Here is a 24,792-nt window from a genome sequence, read left to right on the forward strand (position 1 = left end):
GTTACCATAGCAAGAGACTGTATACAGAGAGAACTTATGAAACAAATCTATTTTTGTATCTCGTATAGCTCTTAATATAAGTTCGTCTTATTTTAAGATGATAAACCCAATTCCATGGGGAAGCCATGGCTTAAAGGTTAGGGAAGCTGATTTGGGACCACAAGGTCATAGGTTCAAGTCCCTGGACCAGCAAGAATGGCTGAAGTGCCCTTGAGCAAGGCACCTAACCCCCAACTGCTGCCTGCTGCTGTGGGTATGTCAGGATCTTGTTGTACGTTGCTCTGGACAAGAATGTCTGCTAAATTCCTGTAATGTTAATGCACTTCTCCAACATGTTTCACAAATAACCCATCCTTAAAGTTCACTTTGCAGGATCTCTCTGATGCATACTGCTTCCTCAAATACCCCACAGCTCTCCGACATGCCTGGGAGATCAGGTCTCAGATAGTATGAGTCATGTTACAACAAGTTTATAGGGTGGGTGTCCATGTGGACACCATCAAATAAAAGTTGAAGGAGTGACCTTCTCACGTTTGACCTGCCTGTCTGGTGCGTTCACACTATCTGAGCAGGACCACTGGCTACGCTGTACTTTTAGTGACGCTTGACAAAGTGTAGTTTGTGTGTCAGGATGGCAAGAATGTGACATCACTGAGACTGTGTGTGTGTGCTGTCTTGCTTTGTCATGGTGCTATGTCAGTAAGAAGTTAGTAATGTGATTAGTGTATCCAAAGCCAGAGCCTCCTCTTCTTACAAATATCTCCCCCCACACATACACACACTGTAATCTTCTTCCAGCTGTCTTTCATTTCAGCAAGAGAAGACCTGCAGCAGATAGGATATGTATGATCTAGATTGGAGCTTTAGAGATTGTTCTTATAAACTTTAACCATGTTTAAACAAATCATGGTTTGCTTCTTTTTGGTTTAAAAAAATAGCTTTTTTTGTAAACCACAGCTCTATCTATGGTATGTCTATCATAATTTTACTACTACTACCCTTACTACTAATACCAGAGGGGAACCGTCAGGGTCTTCTAGGTCTTCAGAGAAGGCCCAGACATATCAGCATTTCAAATGTTTTATATTTAATTTCTTTCATTCAATTTCTTTCAGATTTGCATCAGAAATGAAAGGGTTACTGTCCTTAAAACAGTAAAATCGAGTTATCCAATGAGATTTTTTTGTTTGTTGTCTCTAGGCTGAGAAGAGTTTTGAGCTGCTCACTCACTGGTTAGGACTTCATTGCCGGGACAGAAGGCCATGGCAGTGTATATTTATGTAGGAAGTGACAGATGAATTAACCAGTCAGATTTTGATTTATAGTTGGAGGGACCAAAAATTTAATCGCCCTCGGCCTTCTCGAAGGCCAACGTGAGCTTAACCACAAGTCGGTGCCGTTAGCACACCAATGAAATAACCTTCCAGCCGGTGTAGCATTCATCAGTGGTGTTAGCAAATGTTAATAAAGTGGTCAAGCCAGTGCTATCAAGAAATGTCTAGGTCCCTATATACATGTAAGACCACAGATTGGCCTAGTGGTTAGCGTTTCCGCCTCTCAACTGGGTCATACCATTATAAAAATGTTACCTCCTGCCATCTAGTGAGGCATGCCATAATACAGATGTGAGTAGGGAGTCAAACTCTTGCAGTTACCAGAGGACTAACCCCCACTGTAACCCTAGCTGGGAGTCAAACTCTCGCGGTTACCAGAGGACTAGTCCCCCACTGTAACCCTAGCTGGGAGTCAAACTCTTGCGGTTACCAGAGGACTAGCCCCCCACTGTAACCCTAGTTGGGAGTCAAACTCTCGCGGTTACCAGAGGACTAGCCCCCCAACTGTAACCCTAGCTGGGAGTCAAACTCTCACGGTTACCAGAGGACTAGCCCCCCAGCTGTAACCCTAGCTGGGAGTCAAACTCTCACGGTTACCAGAGGACTAGTCCCCCAACTGTAACCCTAGCTGGGAGTCAAACTCTCACGGTTACCAGAGGACTAGCCCCCCAGCTGTAACCCTAGCTGGGAGTCAAACTCTCACGGTTACCAGAGGACTAGTCCCCCAACTGTAACCCTAGCTGGGAGTCAAACTCTCACGGTTACCAGAGGACTAGCCCCCCAGCTGTAACCCTAGTTGGGAGTCAAACTCTCGCGGTTACCAGAGGACTAGCCCCCCAACTGTAACCCTAGCTGGGAGTCAAACTCTCACGGTTACCAGAGGACTAGCCCCCCAGCTGTAACCCTAGCTGGGAGTCAAACTCTCACGGTTACCAGAGGACTAGTCCCCCAACTGTAACCCTAGCTGGAAATCAAACTCTCACGGTTACCAGAGGATTAGCCCCCCCCCCCCCCCCCCCCCTGTAACCCTAGCTGGGAGTCAAACTCACTGTTACCAGAGGACTAGCCCCCCCACTGTAACCCTAGCTGGGAGTCAAACTCTCACGGTTACCAGAGGACTAGCCCCCCACTGTAACCCTAGCTGGGAGTCAAACTCTCACGGTTACCAGAGGACTAGCCCCCCACTGTAACCCTAGCTGGGAGTCAAACTCTCGCCGTTACCACTGTAACCCTAGCTGTGTAACAAGCGAGAGGCCGAGGGTGATAGAAATGGAGATTGGTGCTGCCCAATGCGCCTTCAGGACCTGGTTAGTACTTGGACAGTAGACTGCCTGGGAAGACCAGGTGCTGGCATTGCAGGGACTTTGATATAAATGTAAGCAAATTTGCGATATTGACCATGTTAACTGCTTTGTACAAAAGGTCAGATTTTCCTCATGCCTAATCTCTTCTATTGAATGCCTAATCTCTTCTATTGATTATTCAGATGACACTCTGACAGAGTTGATCTAAAATGGATCATAAGGTTGGAGTCCACACCAGCTCGAGTGCACACTGTCATTAAAGTAAAAAGAGGACGTCCCAAATACGAAGAAACTCTCTTTTAATTCATGTAAATATTTCACAGATTCTACTGTTCACTCCAGTTGTTGTCAGTAATATCATTTGTATTGAAAATTTATTGTAGTAAATTACAACCCCGTTTCCAAAAACGTTGGGAGACTGTGTAAAATGTAAATAAAAAGAGATGCAATGTGATTCGTGGTAGTATCATGGTTGAACATGTAACAAAAACATTTATCATGATACACTAGAGTAAAAACATGGTACCATCATCAGTCAAAGATTGATAACCATAGTTACGATCAGTTCTCAAAGTTTTTATTCAGTTGACCAATTAAACAAGCTAATATCTATAAGAACTCAATCAGATTTGAAGCTGATACCCCGCCAACACCACCAGCACCACCCCAGGTTATGCTTTATGAACCCTGCTTTGAGAAGCACTGGTATGAAGTACCATGATAAAGCATAGTAAACTGTAGTGAATTTATTTAAGGGTATTACTAAGTTCAGGAGACAAAGTATATTTTGCTGATTAGAACAATATCACCATTAATCACGATTATAAAACATAAAGCATTTCAGTGTTTCCATAAGAGCGCTGACTCAAAGACCAGAACAGAATTGGCATCTCTCTCTCTCTCTCTCTCTCTGTGTCTCATTAGGAAGTTAGTGTTTGAGTGCTAATGTTTCTAAAGGAAAACAAACCGCCCTTGGATTGACGTTACCTTCATGTACACTAATTCCAGTCCACGTATCATGTGTAGAAAGTGCTCTTGGGGGGTGAATCAAATATAATGAAGTGAATCAGAGAAGTGAAAGAATGATCACACATCCATGTACTGAACCCTTTTACCTTTCTGGCATAGACTGTACATTGAGTTGATTTGAAACTAGTCACACAGTGACAGGAGGTTTTCTTATGTCACAAGCTGGCAGTGTGCTTTTCTCATTTTCTAGCTAAATGTGATGCTGTGTGTGGGAGACCAGATCTATATTTGCCTGTGTGGGCAGTGATAGCTCAGCAGTTGAGCTTCAGAAGCTAATGAATTCTGTTCTAGTGATTGGAAGGTTGTGAGTTCAAATCCCACCTGTCTGAAAGTCATTAAAAAGCAAGGCCCCTACTTCTTGAATACTTGGGTTGTATACTTTCTAAGTGACAGCACTAGCAACTCGTGCCTTTTCTTCTCACTCGCTAATGAAGATAACGCTAAACCCTCGCCCATGGCTAGCTCTTGTCCAACCTGCTGGCTTCGCCTGCTCTGTCTTGTAATAGACATCCATGAGTGCTGCGTTCTACACACCACTTCCTCTGGAATATCCTGTGCATTATTTGCCTGGCAAACTGTGAAGGACTGTTTCTTTATTTGCAGCTCCCCCGCTTTCTTCTTCTCTGTTCTTTCAAGCAGGTTACCATGCAACAGTAGCACTTTGTAGGCAGGAGGACAGCCACAGGAGCTCCACTTTATATGCCTCATTGCTGGGTTGAAATGCTGGCGCAGTCTCATAGACCTACGACTGTGTGTGTTTGTCAGGGATGAGGTGGGCACTGCTGTGAGAGCTGGCACGTTGTGTCTTCACAGTTCCAGCAGAATGACCGCACACCCGCTATGACTCTGAAGACTCACAATGTAGAGAAGCTTGCTAATGATTACTGAAAATCATCACACAAGTGTGGTCTAATAGTAGTTTCTGATTTCATATGCAACAATGTGTCCTGCTTTATTGGTCACATCCTCGTGTTGTCAAGCCTGGTGCCGAGATTGTGAGTGGTTACTGATAAACTAGTACCATAAACTATACTGTTATTCATAAATGGTCTGTCTTTCAACGACATCAATATAATATACACTATATGGCCAAAAGTATGTGGACACCTGACCATCACAGCCATATATGCTCCTTAACAAAACTGTTGCCACAAAGATGGAAGCACACAATTGTATAAAATGCCTGTGTATTCTGTAGCATTAAGATTTCATTTCACTGGAACTAAGCGGCCCAAACCTTTTCCAGCATGACAATGCCTCTGTGCACAAAGCAAGCTCCACGAAGACATGGTTCACCAAGGTTGGACTGGAAGAATTCCATGTGTCCTGCACAGAGCTCAGACCTCAACCCCACTGAACATCTTTGGGATGAACTGGAACGCTGACTGGATCTCAGGTCTCCTCACCCAATATCAGTGCCTGACCTCACTAATTAGTTGAATGAACACAAATTCCCACAGCAACGCTCCTAAGTCTAGTGGAAAGCCTTCCCAGAAGAGTGGAGGTTATTCTAACAGAAAAGGGAAACTAAATCTGGAATGTAATGTTCAAAAAGCACATGTATGTGTGATGCTTATGTCTTAAAATACGTACTTTTGGCTGTACAGTGTATCTGATATCCATGTCAGATTAATTTCTATTAATAAATGCCTCTTATGGAACCAAGTGCAACAGTACTTCCATCCATCCATCCATCCATCCATCCATTATCTGTAGCCACTTATCCTGTTCTACAGGGTCGCAGGCAAGCTGGAGCCTATCCCAGCTGACTAAGGGCAAGAGGCGGGGTACACCCTGGACAAGTCGCCAGGTCATTGCAGGGCTGACACATAGAGACAAACAACCATTCACACTCACATTCACACCTACGGTCAATTTAGAGCCACCAATTAGCCTAACCTGCATGTCTTTGGACTGTTGGGGAAACCGGAGCACCCAGCGGAAACCCACACAGACATGGTTGAGAACATGCAAACTCCACACAGAAAGGCCCTCGCCGGCCGCTGGGCCCAAACCCAGAACCTTCTTACTGTGAGGCAACAGTGCTAACCAGTACACCACTGTGCTGCCAACAGTACTTCCAGTGGTTATTAAAAAAAAATACACAGAATGGTGTGAAGAAGAGGCTGGGGCTGATTTCTTCCTAGCCCAGACTATAGATTAATGAAAACTTGTCAGGGACAGTCGAGTTGGTTGATTACACAGAGTGAAAACACCCGGTAGGTTTGATCTCCATTTGGGATGATATTTTTCACCTTGCTTCCCTGACACATGCATAAAACATCAGCAATGATTGTGAATGTGAAATACCATTGTGGGTGTAATGAATGCAAAGCAGGTGGATTATTTACAACCCCAATTCCAAAACAGTTGGGACACTGTGTAAACTGTCAATAAAAACAGAATGTGATCATTTGCAAATAATGGAAACCCTGTATTTCCTTGAAAATAGTACAAAGACAACATGTCAAATGTTGAAACTGAGAAATTGTATTTTATTTTATTTTTTTAACTTAATATATGCTCATTTTGGGCAGCACGGTAGTGTAGTGGTTAGCGCTGTCGCCTCACAGCAAGAAGGTCCTGGGTTCGAGCCCCAGGGCCGGCGAGGGCCTTTCTGTGTGGAGTTTGCATGTTCTCCCCGTGTCCGCGTGGGTTTCCTCTGGGTGCTCCGGTTTCCCCCACAGTCCAAAGACATGCAGGTTAGGTTAACTGGTGACTCTAAATTGACCGTAGGTGTGAGTGTGAATGGTTGTCTGTGTCTATGTGTCAGCCCTGTGATGACCTGGCGACTTGTCCAGGGTGTACCCTGCCTTTCGCCTGTAGTCAGCTGGGATAGGCTCCAGCTTGCCTGCGACCCTGTAGAAGGATAAAGCAGCTAGAGATAATGAGAATGAGAATGCTCATTTTGAATTTGATGTCAGCAACATGTTTCAAAAAAGTTGGGACAGGGGCATGTTTACCCCTGTGTTGCATCACCTCTACTTTTAACAACACTGTAATGTTTAGGAACTGAGGAGACCAATTACTGCAGTTTTGAAAGAGAAATGTTGTCCCATTCTTGCCTGATATACAATTTCAGTTACTCAACAGTTCGGGGTCTCTTTTGTCTTATTTTGCACTTCATAATGAGCCAAATGCTTTAAATGGGAGACAGGTCTGGACTGCAGGCAGGCCAGTTTAGCACCGGGACTCTTTTACTACAGAGCCATGCAGTTTTAATATGTGCAGAAAGCGGTTTGGCATTGTCTTGCTGAAAGAAGGAAAGCCTTCCCTGAAAAATATTTTGTCTGGATGGCAGCATATTGCTTTGAAACGTGTACAGTATATATCATTCAGCATTAATGATGCCTTCCCAGATGTACAAGCAACCCATGTCATGTGCACTAATGCACCCTCATACCATCACAGATGCTGGCTTTTGAACTGTGCACTGATAAGCCAGATGGTCCCTCTCCTCTTTAGCCTGGAGAACATGGTGTCCATGATTTCTATAAAGAATTTCTGTTTTTGATTCGTCAGACCTCGGGACAATTTTCCACTTCGCCTCAGTCCATCATAAAAGAGCTCGGGCCCAGAGAAGGTGGCGGTGTTTCTGGATATTGTTTATATCTGGTTTTAACTTGCATTTGTGGACGCAGTAATGAAGTGTTTTCACAGATGATGGTTTTCTGAAGTGTTCCTGAGCCCATACAGTGATTTCCATAACAGACACGTGTCTGCTTTTAATGCAGTGTCACCTGAGGGCCTGAAGATCACAGGCATCTAGTGTCAGTTTTCAGCCTTGTCTCTTGCATACAGAGATTTCTGTATGCAAGAGACACAGACGACCATTCACACTCACATTCACACCTACGGTCAATTTAGAGTCACCAGTTAACCTAACCTGCATGTCTTTGGACTGTGGGGGAAACCGGAGCACCCGGAGGAAACCCACGCGGACACGGGGAGAACATGCAAACTCTACACAGAAAGGCCCAAATAAAATATTTTATTTGTCAAGCTAATGATACAGTAGATTAGATAAATTCAATTATAGCTTCTTAATTACTATATCCAGCTGTCACTTTTGAGTAATATTTATGATTCGTTAATTAACTGTCTAAAAATATTAACAGTCAAGGAAACAAAAACATCGGTGTAGGTATAGGCAAAGCCAGGCTTTTGGTAGTGTTACACTTTTAGGTAAACGATTGAAACGTTGCACTTTTTTTTTTTTTGCGAACATAGCACTTTAGATTTGCACTCTACTGAGTATATGAAGTCATGACTGCTTATATCAGAAACTGATTTGAAGCAGGAAGTGGTTTTGGTACAGGATGTCTAAGAAGAGTGTAAGTTGCACATGTCTAGCGTGTCTCTAACGTTGTAACCAGTAACCTATTTTCTATCTTGAATCAGTTTCGTGGTTTGAAATGCTAACTGTTATTTGCTGATTTAAAAACAAACTATAGTTAATTACAAATGAACAACAAATTGTACTGTCTTCTTCTCCGAGTTAAAAAAAAATCTCATATACCTGAGTGTGCGATTCAAGTCATCTGTTTTAAAGAGCAGTAAATCATGCTGTAAGCTGTAATGAAATTGTTACCCAAACCAGGTAAGATTTAAAGACATGATTGACTGAGGTTTTTTCAAGCACTAGATCTCATCATACTTATCAAGTTAAGACGAATGACTCCAGAAGAGTCTTTGAGTCAGATCTTTTGCAACTGCTATCTAAACCATTTTCATCTGTTTGTTGAAAGTCTGTAATTTAATTATCTTATCAGGTCTTTACAGCTGCTAACGTGCCAGCAAATCTTCACAGCCCTATATTTGTGCTGTGTTGGTGAAATTTGTTCCGTTTAACCTTTTGTCAGTTTTGCTGCATTGCTCATGCTGCAGACGTTGTCTGAGGGCAAAAGGACAACATTCTCATTATAATAAGCAGATGATTATGTTCCTGCTTAGCACAGAGCAGCTTTCTGAAACTCACTGCTTGCAAATGCTGAAAAGAAATGATTCCGACTGGATCTTGATCATTTATTGTTGGCCGCTAACTAACGACCAGAACTTCAAGGATGTAGTAGCTCATCTGGCCTGCCATCAAAACAGCCATGACTACCAAAATATCAAACACAACTGAAATGTGACAATGTGAGAGAGGACCAACCTCCATGACAAATTGTTTCCAACAGGAAAATCAACAAACAAGTTTTGTTTCTCAAAGGAAGATCTACCCAAAACATCAATCAGAACTGGAATCGGATGAGAGAGGATATAAAATTCTAGTGAAAGGCCTGGAAAATTTGTTAATTTGGCTTAATTACTGTGGCAGCGGGGGTGTGGTCAAGCGTCGGTCTGTGACGACTGTAGCAGTTCGTATGGGTGGGTGGAGCACAGAGGGACGGCAGGCTAGAACTGAGTTCACAAAATTCTTTCATTCTCACTTTTCAGTGTCAATTTCACTCTCTCAGCCACACACGCATGCACACACTCCAGTCGTCTGGTTGGGGAGAGAGCTCCCTCTGCTCTCGCTCTCTCCCCTTAAATAGGGCGCGGTCACTGGGGAAGACACACAAACACATTAATTAACCTCAGGTGCAGTGATTCTGCCACTTACCTTCCCTGACTCCGCCCTCCGGTCACAGACCGCCACTTGACCACGCCCCCGCTGCCACAATTACTAACTTGTTAACGATTACTCCTCACAAAACTAACGACTAAGTTTTGTGAGGAGTAATGAGTTCTTTCAAACAAAACAATCGGAACGGAAATCCGTGAAGAACTGACAGAGGAGATACGATTTAACTGAATTGTGGACGACGGACGGATGGACTACGGATGATGGACACTACACCATGGCAATAGCTCATCAGCCTTATGGCCAGATGAGTTAAAAATCATCTGCTCTGAATAGAATCCACATCTCTACTCTCAGAGCCACCCTGCATGATTCGGAGTGCCCCAGGTCTCTGTCAGTTCCTCGACCTTATCAATAGCTCATCAGCCTTATGGCCAAATGAGCTAAAAATCATCAGCTCTGAATGGGGATCAACAGACTAGTGTTGATTCCAGTTACAGCTGCTGGTGGTGTGATTTTCAAAGCTTTGCTTAATGTTGTGGAAAAGACTGTGTAGAATGTGAACAAAGTCCTCACAGCACTAACAGCTATTAATAGAGCCTTTGTTCGAGCCCAAATCTCTACTCTCAGAGCCACCCTGCATGATTCGGAGTGCCCCAGGTCTCTGTTAGTTCCTCGACCTTATCAAAGTGTAATGTGGACTATCTCACGAGGAGATTTTTGCCCCTGTGGATTGACGATAGATCCGATACTAAGTTTGGGTTCCAGATAAATAAGGATCAAGATGGATGCCGTAGACCCAGATCAGGAGCACCTCAGAAACTCAGCTGACAAAATCAAGATTAATAAGAGCAACCTCAGCCTTAGTAAGTGTCCATCTACATCTACGTCTACAGAAACATCACTACAAGCTGAAGTGAGCTGTAATAGAGCCTTGGAGTTATTTTTATGTGAACAGCTTGTGCTTTTTGGTGAAGTATGGGCTACTGATTTCTTTCTGTGCTGTTGTAATAATGAATTTCAGTATTGGCGTTGGGGATTTCTGCTTGGACGTCAGCTGTTCGATGAATGAATATACTGTATGTAATGTCAGAACAGGGAAGTGGAAGAACAGAGAGTGACCCAGAGTAATCCTTAAAAAGCGTACTTTTGGGAGTGAAACAGATCGTTAGAATGATAAACAAATATATAAATAAATTCTAATGCCATGTTCAGGGGATTTTTTTTTTTAAATCCAGCTCAAGTTGCACTGTTTGTGGTTTATTTTATATAGATAAGATATATAACGTAAAATGAACTTTGTGCAAGAAATCGATACTTAAATGTGTTATTTTTAAATTTATCTCATTTTTATTTATATGATGTACGGTAATGGCATCACGTTATGTTTTCAGTAGGATCATGAATGTTGGTTCTATAATAACGTAAACTTCCTGTATTGGGATTTTTCAGGCACATGACCACTGCATGACACAAATGTTGTGAGTGATAGGCACGTGACTTGAGCATGTCAGCATGCCTCGGATGTAATGCTAACTGACCAGACAGACATAATCAATATTAATTACACACACACACACACACACACACACACACACACACACACACACACACACACACAGAGAGAGAGCTGTCATGCCGTACTATCCTCAGGCTGTGTCCCCTTTAACTTGTTATCCCTTTCCTGCATTCCACTCTGGCCTTAATAGGTTTACCTGCTGTCTATGGCATGGTTAGATTAGATACGGCTAAGCTTCTTAAGATGCACAACTTAGTGGCTGGCACTACACACACGTGCTCGAACATGCGCACACACACATGCTAATATAATAAAGTACTTCTTGTTGTAAAATAGTAGGTTATTTTGTATAAATGAATGAACATACTTTCTAAAACGTCATATTAAAATAATAATAATGAGAAGAAAATGATGAAGAATTGAAGATTTTAAAAAAAGAGTGTTTTATGAGGAAAGCCAGAAACCTGTCAAAATGTGCTTTCTTTAAAACTTTCAGCCATGCTAGCTCTAATATTTAAAAGCTATATTTATCATCACAGAGTTTTGTTTTGTTTTGTTTTGCTATCTTGAAAACCATCCTTACCAAGTCTGAACAGCTTTAAGAGCACAGCAAGCTGTTACTTCACAGAAGTTCATTATGTAAGCAAGACAGCTGGAAATGAGCTTTTGCTTCGTTCAGTACAACACTTGAAATAGATACGCATCCAGAAGCTAAATAAGAAAAGTTAATCTTTATATAAATGATTGTTGTTGATTGTGGACCAGCAGGCGCATTCAGTCAGTAGGGTGCTAACGAGCTCAGTACCATGATTTAGATGGGTTCTTCATCTAAGGATGGCATCATTGGAAGAGCTCAGCAGGTGGCACTTCAGGCGTCAATAACAGAGAAAAGTATGAAAAAAAATGATGGTAGATGTTAGCAATGAAGTTGGTCAGTGGGAAGAAAGTTCCCAATAGCAGGAATTCGTCTTATACTGCAGAGTTTAGCCAATGTTAACAATTTTGTATATATTAAAGAATGAATGACGTCATACTTTTTATCTATTTAACAATTATTCCACGAAATCGAGTCGGCTATAAGCTGTGCGACGAGATTGAGTGGAATAACTGTTTTATTATATCCATATTCACTGGATTTTGAGAAACAGAGCATTTTTATTTTTTGCAAATTCAATAAATAAAAACTTCATACAAATCGTCCGACAATCATTTCTGCTTAAGCAGATTTCTTAAAAACTTATCAATGACTGCCCAGATTGACTTTAGTGTTGCTTTTTTGTAGAAAGCGCCATCTTGCTGTCGTGCCGAAGTATAGAATAGCTTTAGACATTTATTTAATTCTTCCTTGGACATTTCAGTTCTGTAATTTTCAAACTATTTTGAGCTTTTGAACCAGTCTAAATAAAATCAATTAATTTTAATGCTTAAAAATGAAGAATGTTAACAAACTGACGAAATGGCAGGAGCAATTTGTGAAAAATGCTATAATAATAATAATAATTCTTTAAAAATAAAAAGATATGTTCTTACCATCAAATACTTTTATTCCATATTTTGTTGCTTTTTTTTATTTTTTTGGGGTTTTGTTTTCGAGTAGAGTTTTTATTTCGTCCTCGGTTGGTTCAGCAACATGCGCTGCCATTTTGTTTTTCTCTACTCACCATATATGAGCTGATATCCTAGTAGTAGAGTAGTCAATCAGAGCGTACGATTGCTCATATCCAGTGAATGTGGATAGAATAATTATAGTTATTTTTATTGTTGTGGAATATCCATGAAAAAAGTTAGCTCACATTATCACTTATTTCTCTCTTTAATAATAATAATAATAATAATAATAATAATAATAATACAGCTTGTCATGTTACAGAGAAACCACAAAGATTTCTATCCTGAAAACTTTCCCATGAAGGAAAACTTAAGGAACAACTTTAAGTGTTACAAAGCCTTCGAAAAAGGCAAAAACTTGACAATATGAACAATTACACATAAAAAGTCAACTTATGTGGCATGTAGGTATGTGGCATCATACAAGTCCCTGTGTAAGTCGCTACTGCAGAAATGATAATATATTAGAATGAGCATATTAATATAAACGTGATTTTCTTTGCAGCCGGAACTGTTGTCTGAGCCGCGCCGTTCTAGGAAATGAAACACCTTCCGACCAATCAGATTTGAGAATTGAACATGTGTGTAAATGATTATATTGCCCAGCTTTACTCTGTATTTCTAATAAAAAGCAATGAGGCATACTACCCTGGTACATTTAGCCCATTAGTGACAAAAGTCATTTCGAGTTAGTGTGAAGAGTCTCTGAAAAAGGACCGGGAGGGCAAAATAGATATAGCTGTAAAGAATGACTTAATAGGATAGAAATGATTGGGGAGGGGGGCGGAGAGAGAGAGAGAGAGAGCATGGATGAATCTTTGATGAGGTCTAACAGGTGGTGATGAGGTACATGTGTGTGTGCTGTATTAATCTTCTACTCCATCTTTCCATACAGCATAATTAGAAGATGGATGCAAAATGAGGCATGTGTGAATTATGTAGCGACTCCACACACATCTATTCCCGGCTTATTTTCTGCACAAGAAGTAGTGTACGTGTTATTTGCATATGCCGTGAGAGGGTTTGTACTTTGTGTACCTATGCTTGTCCATGCACAGTGCTAGTGATGTGTTTAAAAATACTCCAATATGCTGTGCTGCTCCAGATTATTCACATCATTTACATGTATGTCATTATGACTTCCAGCAGCGAGTGGGTCTCACACAACAAGTGGTAGGCAGAACACCAAGGAAAGCCATTAAAGAGTTAGCTTAGATGTTTTTTGTTTTGTTTTTTTGTTTGTGTGTGTGTTCTGTACTTGGACCTCATTTACTGTTAAAATAATTTTCAGCATTGTCCTTAGGGGTTCCCTCATATTCATCAGCATTTGCTTCGATATTATGAGAAGCATGTTTTGTTAATATGTGTCATGTCAGTGTGTGTGTGTGTGTGTGTGTGTGTGTGTGTGTGTAGGCTTATTGATGGAAAAAGCTGACCCATGGCCCAGTCACTGTGTGCGCTGAGGGCTTCAGGGAACTCTTCAGTGTGATGGAGTTGTTTATCAGCGTCTGTTTCCACACCATTCCGTCTGAACATGACTTCCAGGCAGCAGAAAGAAGGAGCAAATAAGAGACAGACAAACAAATGAATAATTTAGTTAGGCATTTAGCCTGCAGAATGCAGTTGGCAGCGGATGAAATCTGAGGAGTCCCGGTATATTTCGGCACAGATTCAGCTTGAGTGGATGTTGAGCACGGCAGCGTGTGGAGACTCGCACAATCACGATCAATTGTCTTACATTCTGAACACACAGATATTAACAACACACAAACAGCTATGTGTGGGAACCAGGTGTTGGCCCCAGATTAGAGCTCGGGGGGGTCTTCTTTTTTTGAATGAAAAATATTTGTTGGTTAAGCAGCTTATCTGAATAGCTGTTTGGTTACTGAGCTCATTTTCTGATTGGTTGTTGGTTAACCAGCTTATTATCTCATTGGTTGTTGGTTAACTATCTTATTTTCTGATTGGTTGTTTGGTTAACTATCTTATTATCTGATTGGCTGTTTAGTTAACCAGCTTATTATCTGATTGGCTGTTTAGTTAACTAGCTTATTATCTGATTGGTTGTTGGTTAATTATCTTATTATCTGATTGGTTGTTGGTTAACTATCTTATTATCTGATTGGTTGTTGGTTAACTATCTTATTATCTGATTGGTTGTTGGTTAACTATCTTATTATCTGATTGGCTGTTTAGTTAACCAACTTATTATCTGATAGATTGTTGGTTAACCAGCTCATTATCTGATAATTAACCAACAACCAATCAGATAATAAGGTAGTTAACCAACAACCAATCTTATTATCTGATTGGTTGTTGGTTAACTACCTTATTATCTGATTGGTTGTTGGTTAACTATCTTATTATCTGATTGGTTGTTTGGTTATCTTATTAACTGATTGGCTGTTTGGTTAACCAGCTTATTTGATTGGCTGTTTAGTTAACCAGCTCATTATCTGATTGGTTGTTGGTTAACTATCTTATTATCGGATTGGCTGTTTAGTTAACCAGCATATTGTCTTACTTAGAAAATGACTAGTGATAAAGTAACTATTAATTTATGTCCCCTGTAACAACTTTGCTTTTTTATGAAACAAAATGTAATTTCAACTAATGGTTGATAAAATATGATTAATCAAAAATTATATGGATGCTATGAACACAGTAAAAAAATGTTTAACGTAATTGAATTCTCACCTGTACAAGCAAAAAAAAAAAAAAGCTGTTGTTACAATACCATAATTTTGACTTTGATTCCCAAAGGATTTCTGCCCAATATTAGGCTTATAATAACATCGACAAGGCTGAGTTTGTGTCATAAAAATACCCTGTACAGGTATAGCCGCTTCGAATTTGTTTGTTTGTTTGATTGTTTGTTTGAATGGTGCTACTAGGACCATCCCCAAGTCCCATCTATTGCAGTTTTCTGGTGCCATAGTTCCAGTGCTTGTATAATCAATGAAAGAAACAGGACTGAATTTGTGTTGGAGAGCTGATGGTGGTGGAGTTGCTGGGGTTCAGTCGGATGGATTAGAAGCAGTAATGCATTTTCAGATGCACTGATATACTGCACTGGGTGTATTTAACTCTCCATCTATTGATTGTGCATGATCTGCCTGCATTTTCCCTGAAAACCAGGTCATGATGACTGAGTCATTCTGCGCTTATATTTGTTCACAGTCTCTGAAGGCTTCAAGGTTCTAAATTCTTCTCTCCAGTCCACAGATAGCATTCTTCACACCATTGCATGATTTGCCACAGTGTTTGATGGAAATATCTTGAAATATCTGAAGAGGTCCAGGTTGTGCAGTCTTCCTAAATCGAGCAATCTCACCCACTGAATGTAGCCCAAATTTTTCTAAGACTGCATAACGTGTTGTCGGAGCGGTGCATGAATGTGGAGTTTTGCGAAGCTGAACGGGAGTGCTGCAGCTCTCATCTCGCTTAAGCTCACAATTGCAGACCCCCTACAGTCCAAAATTCCCTTCAAACACTTCCGCTAATGAGACTCTCTATGGGGAGTGCGGTCTACAGATAGAAGGCTTTCATTCTGGTTTACCTTTGGCTGAAAGGCACGAGTTTTAGCACTAAAATATTTATGACCTTCAGTACAGCTGGAGGAAAGGCAGTGGATCAGCTGATATTTATGCTGAATAGCTTGATGATTGAATAGAAGGAGAGAGTTGAGGCAGGCTATGGAGTGTGTCACGTGGACCTGTTATCTTCTCAGCGGGGAAAAGAAAGAACGATTACACACAGTTGAACTGAGACGTCCTTTACTTTCTCCTCATCACCATTATTCTTATAAAACAGGAAGGGACAATGCACTTTCCTCTACTTATGTTTCGTAAGTGTAGTGCGAGTGTGATTTGTGTTATGTCTACAGAGGAGGAGCTGAGGAAGCTGCGAGAGGAGACCAATGTGGAGACGCTCAAGCAGGAGCTGGAGAGGGAGCGCTGCAGGAGAGTGGATTTGGAGCAAAAGATGAACGATGTGCTAAAAGCCAGGTGAGCACAGAGCTCAAATATGCACAGGTATATTCACATGCATAATTAATTGCATGAAATCAAAGCTCTTCTTTTTAGTCACTGTTCCTGGCCATATTGTGCATGATCATCAATATCGATCTGATAATCATCAATCAAAATGCCATGCTTCCTTTAATGGTATTTTAATTTTAAGATTAAAGAATTATAGCGTGTTTTAGACTTGTGATATTTGTGATTTGTAACTAAGCATTGGCTGATATTAAATCACATCTGGTTCATTAAATTATGACCTTAAATAATAAGCTGGCTAATAATGTGCAAGGTGGGCGGCACGGTGGTGTAGTGGTTAGCGCTGTCGCCTCACAGCAAGAAGGTCCGGGTTCGAGCCCCGCGGCTGGCGAGGGCCTTTCTGTGTGGAGTTTGCATGTTCTCCCCGTGTCCGCGTGGGTTTCCTCCGGGTGCTCCGGTTTCCCCCACAGTCCAAAGACATGCAGGTTAGGTTAACTGGTGACTCTAAATTGACCGTGAGTGTGAGTGGTTGTCTGTGTCTATGTGTCAGCCCTGTGATGACCTGGCGACTTGTCCAGGGTGTACCCCGCCTTTCGCCCGTAGTCAGCTGGGATAGGCTCCAGCTTGCCTGCGACCCTGTAGAACAGGATAAAGCGGCTAGAGATAATGAGATGAGAGATAATGTGCAAGGTCAACAAAGCGGCTGCTTTATAATAATAATAATAATAATAAGTTAAATTTCTATAGTGCCTTTCATTATCCCAAGATCGCTTTACAGGGAAAAAACTGTTTTATCTTCAATTATTCTGTTAGTTTTAGCTTCATTGGTACATTATGATCAATAATTGACATTATTTGTTTCGCGGTCCGGTTTCCATCAAATCGTGCGCTCTGATTGGCTTGCGAGCGGTCTGGAATCCTACGATCCGGACCCCGGTTACGGACCTTTGGCGACTCGCTCGTTCACAACAACAACAACAAACGTAGTAGCAATTTTTTGTCAACATTTATTTTCGCATTTCTCAGTATAATAGTATTAATTTTACAGCATGGATAGCAATAATGACAGTGTTCACAGCGAAAGCGAGTTTTACTACCCTGATGAAGACGAAATAAAAGAAAACATTTCAGGAGAAAGCCGAAAACCTGTAACTGTTGCTAACACCGAGCAAATCCAGCAGTTTATTGAGGAGCAAAGGGCAGAAAATACAACAAAAAAGACGACCTATGACCTCAGTGTCTTTGGGAAGTTCTGTCGAAACCTAAATGAAGGTCGAAAGGTGGAAGATGTACCTGGCGAAGAACTAAACATGTTGCTGTGCAACTTTTTCACATCCGCAACAGAGAAAAATGGTGACGTGTACGAGCCGTCCTCGCTCACGTCTTTCCAGAGAAGTATCCAGCACTGTCTGAATCAGGTTTGTTCTAAATGTGGTTTCCCTTTCGGGTGCTTTCATTTTCTGTTAGAATTTGGTAAAGAAAAATAAATATATTATTTACCAGCTTAAGGTCGGTCCGTATCGTGAAATACCGTGACCTCGGCCTTGAAAATACTGACCTCAGCCCAGAGGCCTCAGTCAGTATTTTCAAGGCCTCGGTCATAGTATTTCATGATACGGACCTCCCAGCTGGTAAATAATATATATTAAACAAATGATTGTGATTTTAGTCACTGAATCTTTGCCCTAAAAGCACAGATTAAAACTGGACACATACTTTCTGCTCCCTTTAAAAAGTTTATCACCAAAACTGGTTCACTATACTGTCTTAAGGAATCATTACTTTTCATTCAGCTACATTTTAACAAACAAACACACGTGTCTGATGTTTTTAAGTGAATTACAGCTTATTTTTTAAAAAAATATCTATTTTGGCCCAGTCTGCATTATTTCATATACTACACATGCTGTGTAGATAAAATGAAGGACAAGATTCACTGTTTTACAGGGAATAAAACATCAGTCTAAGGCTCGGTTTTGGCCCCGGTTGACTTTCTCAGCCCTGCTGTGATCTGTAATGGGTCAAGTTAGTGTATGTTGCTATTGCCCCCAGGGCAGAACTCTCCATAGTGGGCTCAACAAGCCTTGCTTCCACTCATTGGGATTTAAAAATAGCTGTTATCGCCTCCCTCCTGTTGATCCTGGATTCCTCACAGACATAGCAGCATTCTCCAACAGTCAAATGCTGAAGTACTGTCTGTGCAAGCCTGTTGTATAGTCTGAGTCCACGAACACCTGTTCTTCTTTCGTCAGTTATACGAAAGAAATACTTTTACGTTGACTCACTTAATTCTTTTTCACAAAAACATTGCTGACAACACTGATATTTAAATCAAGTTAAAATATCAGTGGCTTTGGGATGTAATAAGATTTTAAAGATAAGGGATAGACAAGGAACACATTTAGCACAGTATGGTGATTTGTTCATGAATAAAGTATTGAGTAGTTATTTCACATTTTCTCTTGATTTTTTTCCTGTATCAGGTTAGAAGACTCTCCTCCCCAGATGTCCCGTAAACAACAGTCACCCTCCGCAAATGGCACAGGTAAACAACCACGTGCAGGTTACGGTAAGAAAGTATAAAGCATTAAATATTTAAGTTATTCCATTAAATTGAGTTGTACATGAGCTGATTTGGCTATAAGCCGTGTACGACAAGATTGAGTGGAATAACTGTTTCATTCTATCCACATTCACTGGATTTTAAAAAACAGAGCAAATTTTTTTTTTCAAATTTGATGAATAAAAACTTTATACAAAACGTCCGACAAAATCATTTCCGCTTAGCAGACGGGACAAGTTGCATACATGCATAGTAGCAATTTGTGAAAAATGCTATAATAATAATAATTCTTGAAAAATAAAAAAAGATATGTTCTGACCATCAAATACTTTCATTCCATATTTTGTTGCTTTTTTTTATTTTTTGGGGTTTTGTTTTCGAGTAGAGTTTTTATTTTGTCCTCGGTTGGTTCAGCAACACGCGCCGCCGTTTTGTTTTTCTCAACTCACAGTATACAGTGGTGCTTGAAAGTTTGTGAACCCTTTAGAATTTTCTATGAATTTTCATAGAATTTTTCTATGTTTCTGCATAAATATGACCTAAAACATCATCAGATTTTCACACAAGTCCTAAAAGTAGATAAAGAGAACCCAGTTAAACAAATGAGACAAAAATATTATACTTGGTCATTTATTTATTGAGGAAAATGATCCAGTATTACATATCTGTGAGTGGCAAAAGTATGTGAACCTTTGCTTTCAGTATCTGGTGTGACCCCCTTGTGCAGCAATAACTGCAACTAAACGTTTCCGGTAACTGTTGATCAGTCCTGCACACCGGCTTGGAGGAATTTTAGCCCATTCCTCCGTACAGAACAGCTTCAACTCTGGGATGTTGGTGGGTTTCCTCACATGAACTGCTCGCTTCAGGTCCTTCCACAACATTTCGATTGGATTAAGGTCAGGACTTTGACTTGGCCATTCTAAAACATTAACTTTATTCTTCTTTAACCATTCTTTGGTAGAATGACTTGTGTGCTTAGGGTCGTTGTCTTGCTGCATGACCCACCTTCTCTTGAGATTCAGTTCATGGACAGATGTCCTGACATTTTCCTTTAGAATTCGCTGGTATAATTCAGAATTCATTGTTCCATCAATGATGGCAAGCCGTCCTGGCCCAGATGCAGCAAAACAGGCCCAAACGATGATACTACCACCACCATGTTTCACAGATGGGATAAGGTTCTTATGCTGGAATGCAGTGTTTTCCTTTCTCCAAACATAACGCTTCTCATTTAAACCAAAAAGTTCTATTTTGGTCTCATTCGTCCACAAAACATTTTTCTAATAGCCTTGTGGCTTGTCCACGTGATCTTTAGCAAACTGCAGACAAGCAGCAATGTTCTTTTTGGAGAGCAGTGGCTTTCTCCTTGCAACCCTGCCATGCACACCATTGTTGTTCAGTGTTCTCCTGATGGTGGACTCATGAACATTAACATTAGCCAATGTGAGAGAGGCCTTCAGTTGCTTAGAAGTTACCCTGGGGTCCTTTGTGACCTCACCGGCTATTACACGCCTTGCTCTTGGAGTCATCTTTGTTGGTCGACCACTCCTGGGGAGGGTAACGATGGTCTTGAATTTCCTCCATTTGTACACAATCTGTCTGACTGTGGATTGGTGGAGTCCAAATTCTTTAGAGATGGTTTTGTAACCTTTTCCAGCCTGATGAGCGTCAACACTGCTTTTTCTGAGGTCCTCAGAAATCTCCTTTGTTCGTGCCATGATACACTTCCACAAACATGTGTTGTGAAGATCAGACTTTGATAGATCCCTGTTCTTTAAATAAAACAGGGTGCCCACTCACACCTGATTGTCATCCCATTGATTGAAAACACCTGACTTTAATTTCACCTTCAAATTAACTGCTAATCCTAGAGGTTCACATACTTTTGCCACTCACAGATATGTAATATTGGATCATTTTCCTCAATAAATCAATGACCAAGTATAATATTTTTGTCTCATTTGTTTAACTGGGTTCTCTTTATCCACTTTTAGGACTTGTGTGAAAATCTGATGAAGTTTTAGGTCATATTTATGCAGAAATATAGATAATTCTAAAGGGTTCACAAACTTTCAAGCACCACTGTATGAGCTGATATCCTAGTAGTAGATTAGCCAATCAGAATGCATGATTGCTCATATCCAGTGAATGTGGATAGAATAAACACAGTTGTCTTGTGTATGTACTAAGGCAACTTAAAAAAAAAGGTTCAAATACTTAAATCTGTACTACAGATCTACAGCATGACGGGTGGGATAACGTTTATCATCTCTCTGATGTGTTGTCTGTGTGTAAAACTGGGCTTTTTCATATAAAAGGCTCTCTTCATCTAAAAGGAGCATCAGAGCCTGATATTTCAGACTGTGATATAAATTTGTAGTGGAGTCTTATCTAGGCCAGAGGAGCCCTTTTGTATTTGGGGAGTAGAATGTGGAGCAGGAGAGCTAGTCTTGCGCACACACATACAGAGGAGTAAATTAGGTTAATAGAGTTAGGCGAGTCAGTTATTCTCTCTCTCTCTCTCTCTCTCTCTCTCTCTCTCTCTCTCTGTTCAGAGAAGCAACAAAAAGAGACACTGTGGTCTCGCCTGCAGAAGTGGCTCTACGACCGGTTTGGGGTTTACATCGAAGACTTCCGTTTCCAGCCGGAGGAGAACACAGTGGAGCCGGAGGAGCCGCTCAGTGCTAAGAGGTAGAGCAGAGTGAACACCTTGATGAACGCAGAAGCTCCTCTACATGTTCTGTTTCATCATTTTAAATCATTCGTCTCTTTGGTCTTTTTTGTTAAACAGCTCTTTATGTCTGCACAATTTGTTGGAATGGCGTGAATTTGACATCACATTTCATTTAAACCACTAAGATTTAATTGAGGAGCTTGTTAGAATGTTCAACCTCACCACCTTTTGAGTTACAAGCAGGCTTACACTATAATCTTCAGACAGAAATCATTAATAATGAACTTTGTGTCTGAGTAGAAATCGACAAAACCCATGTGACCAATGTTCTTCTCTCTTTCAGGTTAACAGAAAATATGAGGCGACTTAGTGAGTCATTTTTACGCCTTATGTCATGATGCTTTCCTTCTTTTCAAATAGTTTGTGAAAGTGTGTAATGTATGTATTATAATTCTAAAAAGGGTGTGTGTGTGTGTGTGTGTGTGTGATGTATGAAGAGCGAGGTGCCAGACCTGTAACTAACTTCTTGAGGAACCTGTCAGCCTTATCCAACTGGCACTCAGTGTACACGTCAGCCATTGCCTTTATTGTGAGTACTGAGCTTTCCTCTCTCTATCTGTCTCTCTGTCTATATACAGTACTAGTCAAAAGTTTGGACACACCTTCTAATTCAATGTCTTTTCTTTATTTTTATTAATTAAAAGTCACGTCATGTCTTAAAGTAATGATGGATATCATTTCTCTTTACTTAGTTGAGCGGTTCTTGACATAATATGGATTACTACAGTTGTGGAATTGGACTATTTACTGTATTTTTATTAATTACTATTTACTGTTTGGTCTCAAACACATTAAGAAGGCAAGAAATTAACCCACTAATTAACTTTTGACGAGGCACCTGTTAATTTAAAAGCGTTCCAGGTGACTACCTCATGAAGCTGGTTAAGATAATGCCAGTAGTGTATAAAGCATCATTAAGGTAAATGCTGGACACTTTGAAAAATCTAAAATATGAAACATTTTTTAACACTTTTTTTGTTTACCACATAATTCCATATCTGTTCCATATGTTATTGTATAGTTTTGATGTCTCCGTTTCGTTATCCCCTGCTGGCCAAAAGGCCTGAAGGGGGGTTATGTCGTGGTGATGTCCATCCGTCCGTCCATCCCAGGAAGGGTGCTCACCTTCTGAAATCAACTCCTCTCACAATTTTTGGAGGAATTTCATGAAACTTGGCAGGATTCTTTGTTATTTGTCGGTAGTACGTGTATTGTAATTTCATTAAATTCGGTCACATTTTACCAGAGTTACAGCCCTTGATTAACAAAATTATAATTTGACAATTTCATGAAGGTGTGCTTGCCTTCTGACATCAACTCCTCTCACAATTTTTGGATGAATTTCTCGAAGCTTGGCAAAAGGCCTTGTTATACAAGCCTGATTCCAAAAAAGTTTGGACAAAGTACAAATTGTAAATAAAAACGGAATGCAATGATGTGGAAGTTTCAAAATTCCATATTTTATTCAGAATAGAACATAGATGACATATCAAATGTTTAAACTGAGAAAATGTATCATTTAAAGAGAAAAATTAGGTGATTTTTAAATTTCATGACAACAACACATCTCAAAAAAGTTGGGACAAGGCCATGTTTACCACTGTGAGACATCCCCTTTTCTCTTTACAACAGTCTGTAAACGTCTGGGGACTGAGGAGACAAGTTGCTCAAGTTTAGGGATAGGAATGTTAACCCATTCTTGTCTAATGTAGGAATCTAGTTGCTCAACTGTCTTAGGTCTTTTTTTGTCGTATCTTCCGTTTTATGATGCGCCAAATGTTTTCTATGGGTGAAAGATCTGGACTGCAGGCTGGCCAGTTCAGTACCTGGATCCTTCTTCTATGCAGCCATGATGCTGTAATTGATGCAGTATGTGGTTTGGCATTGTCATGTTGGAAAATGCAAGGTCTTCCCTGAAAGAGACGTCGTCTGGATGGGAGCATATGTTGCTCTAGAACCTGGATATACCTTTCAGCATTGATGGTGTCTTTCCAGATGTGTAAGCTGCCCATGCCACACGCACTAATGCAACCCCATACCATCAGAGATGCAGGCTTCTGAACTGAGCGCTGATGACAACTTGGGCCGTCCTTTTCCTCTTTAGTCCGAATGACACGGCGTCCCTGATTTCCATAATGAACTTCAAATTTTGATTCGTCTGACCACAGAACAGTTTTCCACTTTGCCACAGTCCATTTTAAATGAGCCTTGGCCCAGAGAAGACGTCTGCGCTTCTGGATCATGTTTAGATACGGCTTCTTCTTTGAACTATAGAGTTTTAGCTGGCAACGGCGGATGGCACGGTGAATTGTGTTCACAGATAATGTTCTCTGGAAATATTCCTGAGCCCATTTTGTGATTTCCAATACAGAAGCATGCCTGTATGTGATGCAGTGCCGTCTAAGGGCCTGAAGATCACGGGCACCCAGTATGGTTTTCTGGCCTTGACCCTTACGCACAGAGATTCTTCCAGGTTCTCTGAATCTTTTGATGATAGTATGCACTGTAGATGATGATATATTCAAACTCTTTGCAATTTTACACTGTCAAACTCCTTTCTGATATTGCTCCACTATTTGTCGGCGCAGAATTAGGGGGATTGGTGATCCTCTTCCCATCTTTGCTTCTGAGAGCCGCTGCCACTCCAAGATACTCTTCTTGTACCCAGTCATGTTAATGACCTATTGCCAGTTGACCTAATGAGTTGCAATGTGGTCCTCCAGCTGTTCCTTTTTTGTACCTTTAACTTTTCCAGCCTCTTATTGCCCCTGTCCCAACTTTTTTGAGATGTGTTGCTGTCATGAAATTTCAAATGAGCCAATATTTGGCATGAAATTTCAAAACGTTTCACTTTTGACATTTGATATGTTGTCTATGTTCTATTGTGAATACAATATCAGTTTTTGAGATTTGTAAATTATTGCATTCCGTTTTTATTTACAATTTGTACTTTGTCCCAACTTTTTTGGAATCGGGGTTGTATGATGGCAATACACATATTGCGATTTAATTTCATTTGTGAAAATTTTTGAGCTATGATTAAATAACTTGTACTTTGGCAATTTCATGAGGGTGTAAGTTCTTCTGTAATCAACTCCTCTCACAATTTGTGGAGGAATTTTACCTAACTTGGC

General features: G+C 40.6%; 1 protein-coding gene across 4 annotated transcripts in view; it reads left to right on the top strand.

Moving 5' to 3' along the window:
* The window catches only part of gramd4a (GRAM domain containing 4a), an 87,337-nt gene that overhangs the window by 37,927 nt on the left and 24,618 nt on the right, over positions 1-24,792 (top strand). For 2 of the 4 annotated variants that reach the window (XM_060903054.1, XM_060903055.1), the window contains exons 4-8: positions 16,247-16,367; positions 18,842-18,927; positions 21,480-21,615; positions 21,942-21,967; positions 22,096-22,187. In XM_060903054.1, coding sequence (XP_060759037.1) covers positions 16,247-16,367; positions 18,842-18,927; positions 21,480-21,615; positions 21,942-21,967; positions 22,096-22,187 — 461 coding nt within the window. The remainder of the gene's footprint in view (positions 1-16,246; positions 16,368-18,841; positions 18,928-21,479; positions 21,616-21,941; positions 21,968-22,095; positions 22,188-24,792) is intronic. The other 2 variants (XM_060903056.1, XM_060903057.1) reach the window with 1 other exon arrangement.

Source organism: Neoarius graeffei, chromosome 21 (assembly GCF_027579695.1).
Source record: "Neoarius graeffei isolate fNeoGra1 chromosome 21, fNeoGra1.pri, whole genome shotgun sequence".
Classification (NCBI taxonomy): domain Eukaryota; kingdom Metazoa; phylum Chordata; class Actinopteri; order Siluriformes; family Ariidae; genus Neoarius; species Neoarius graeffei.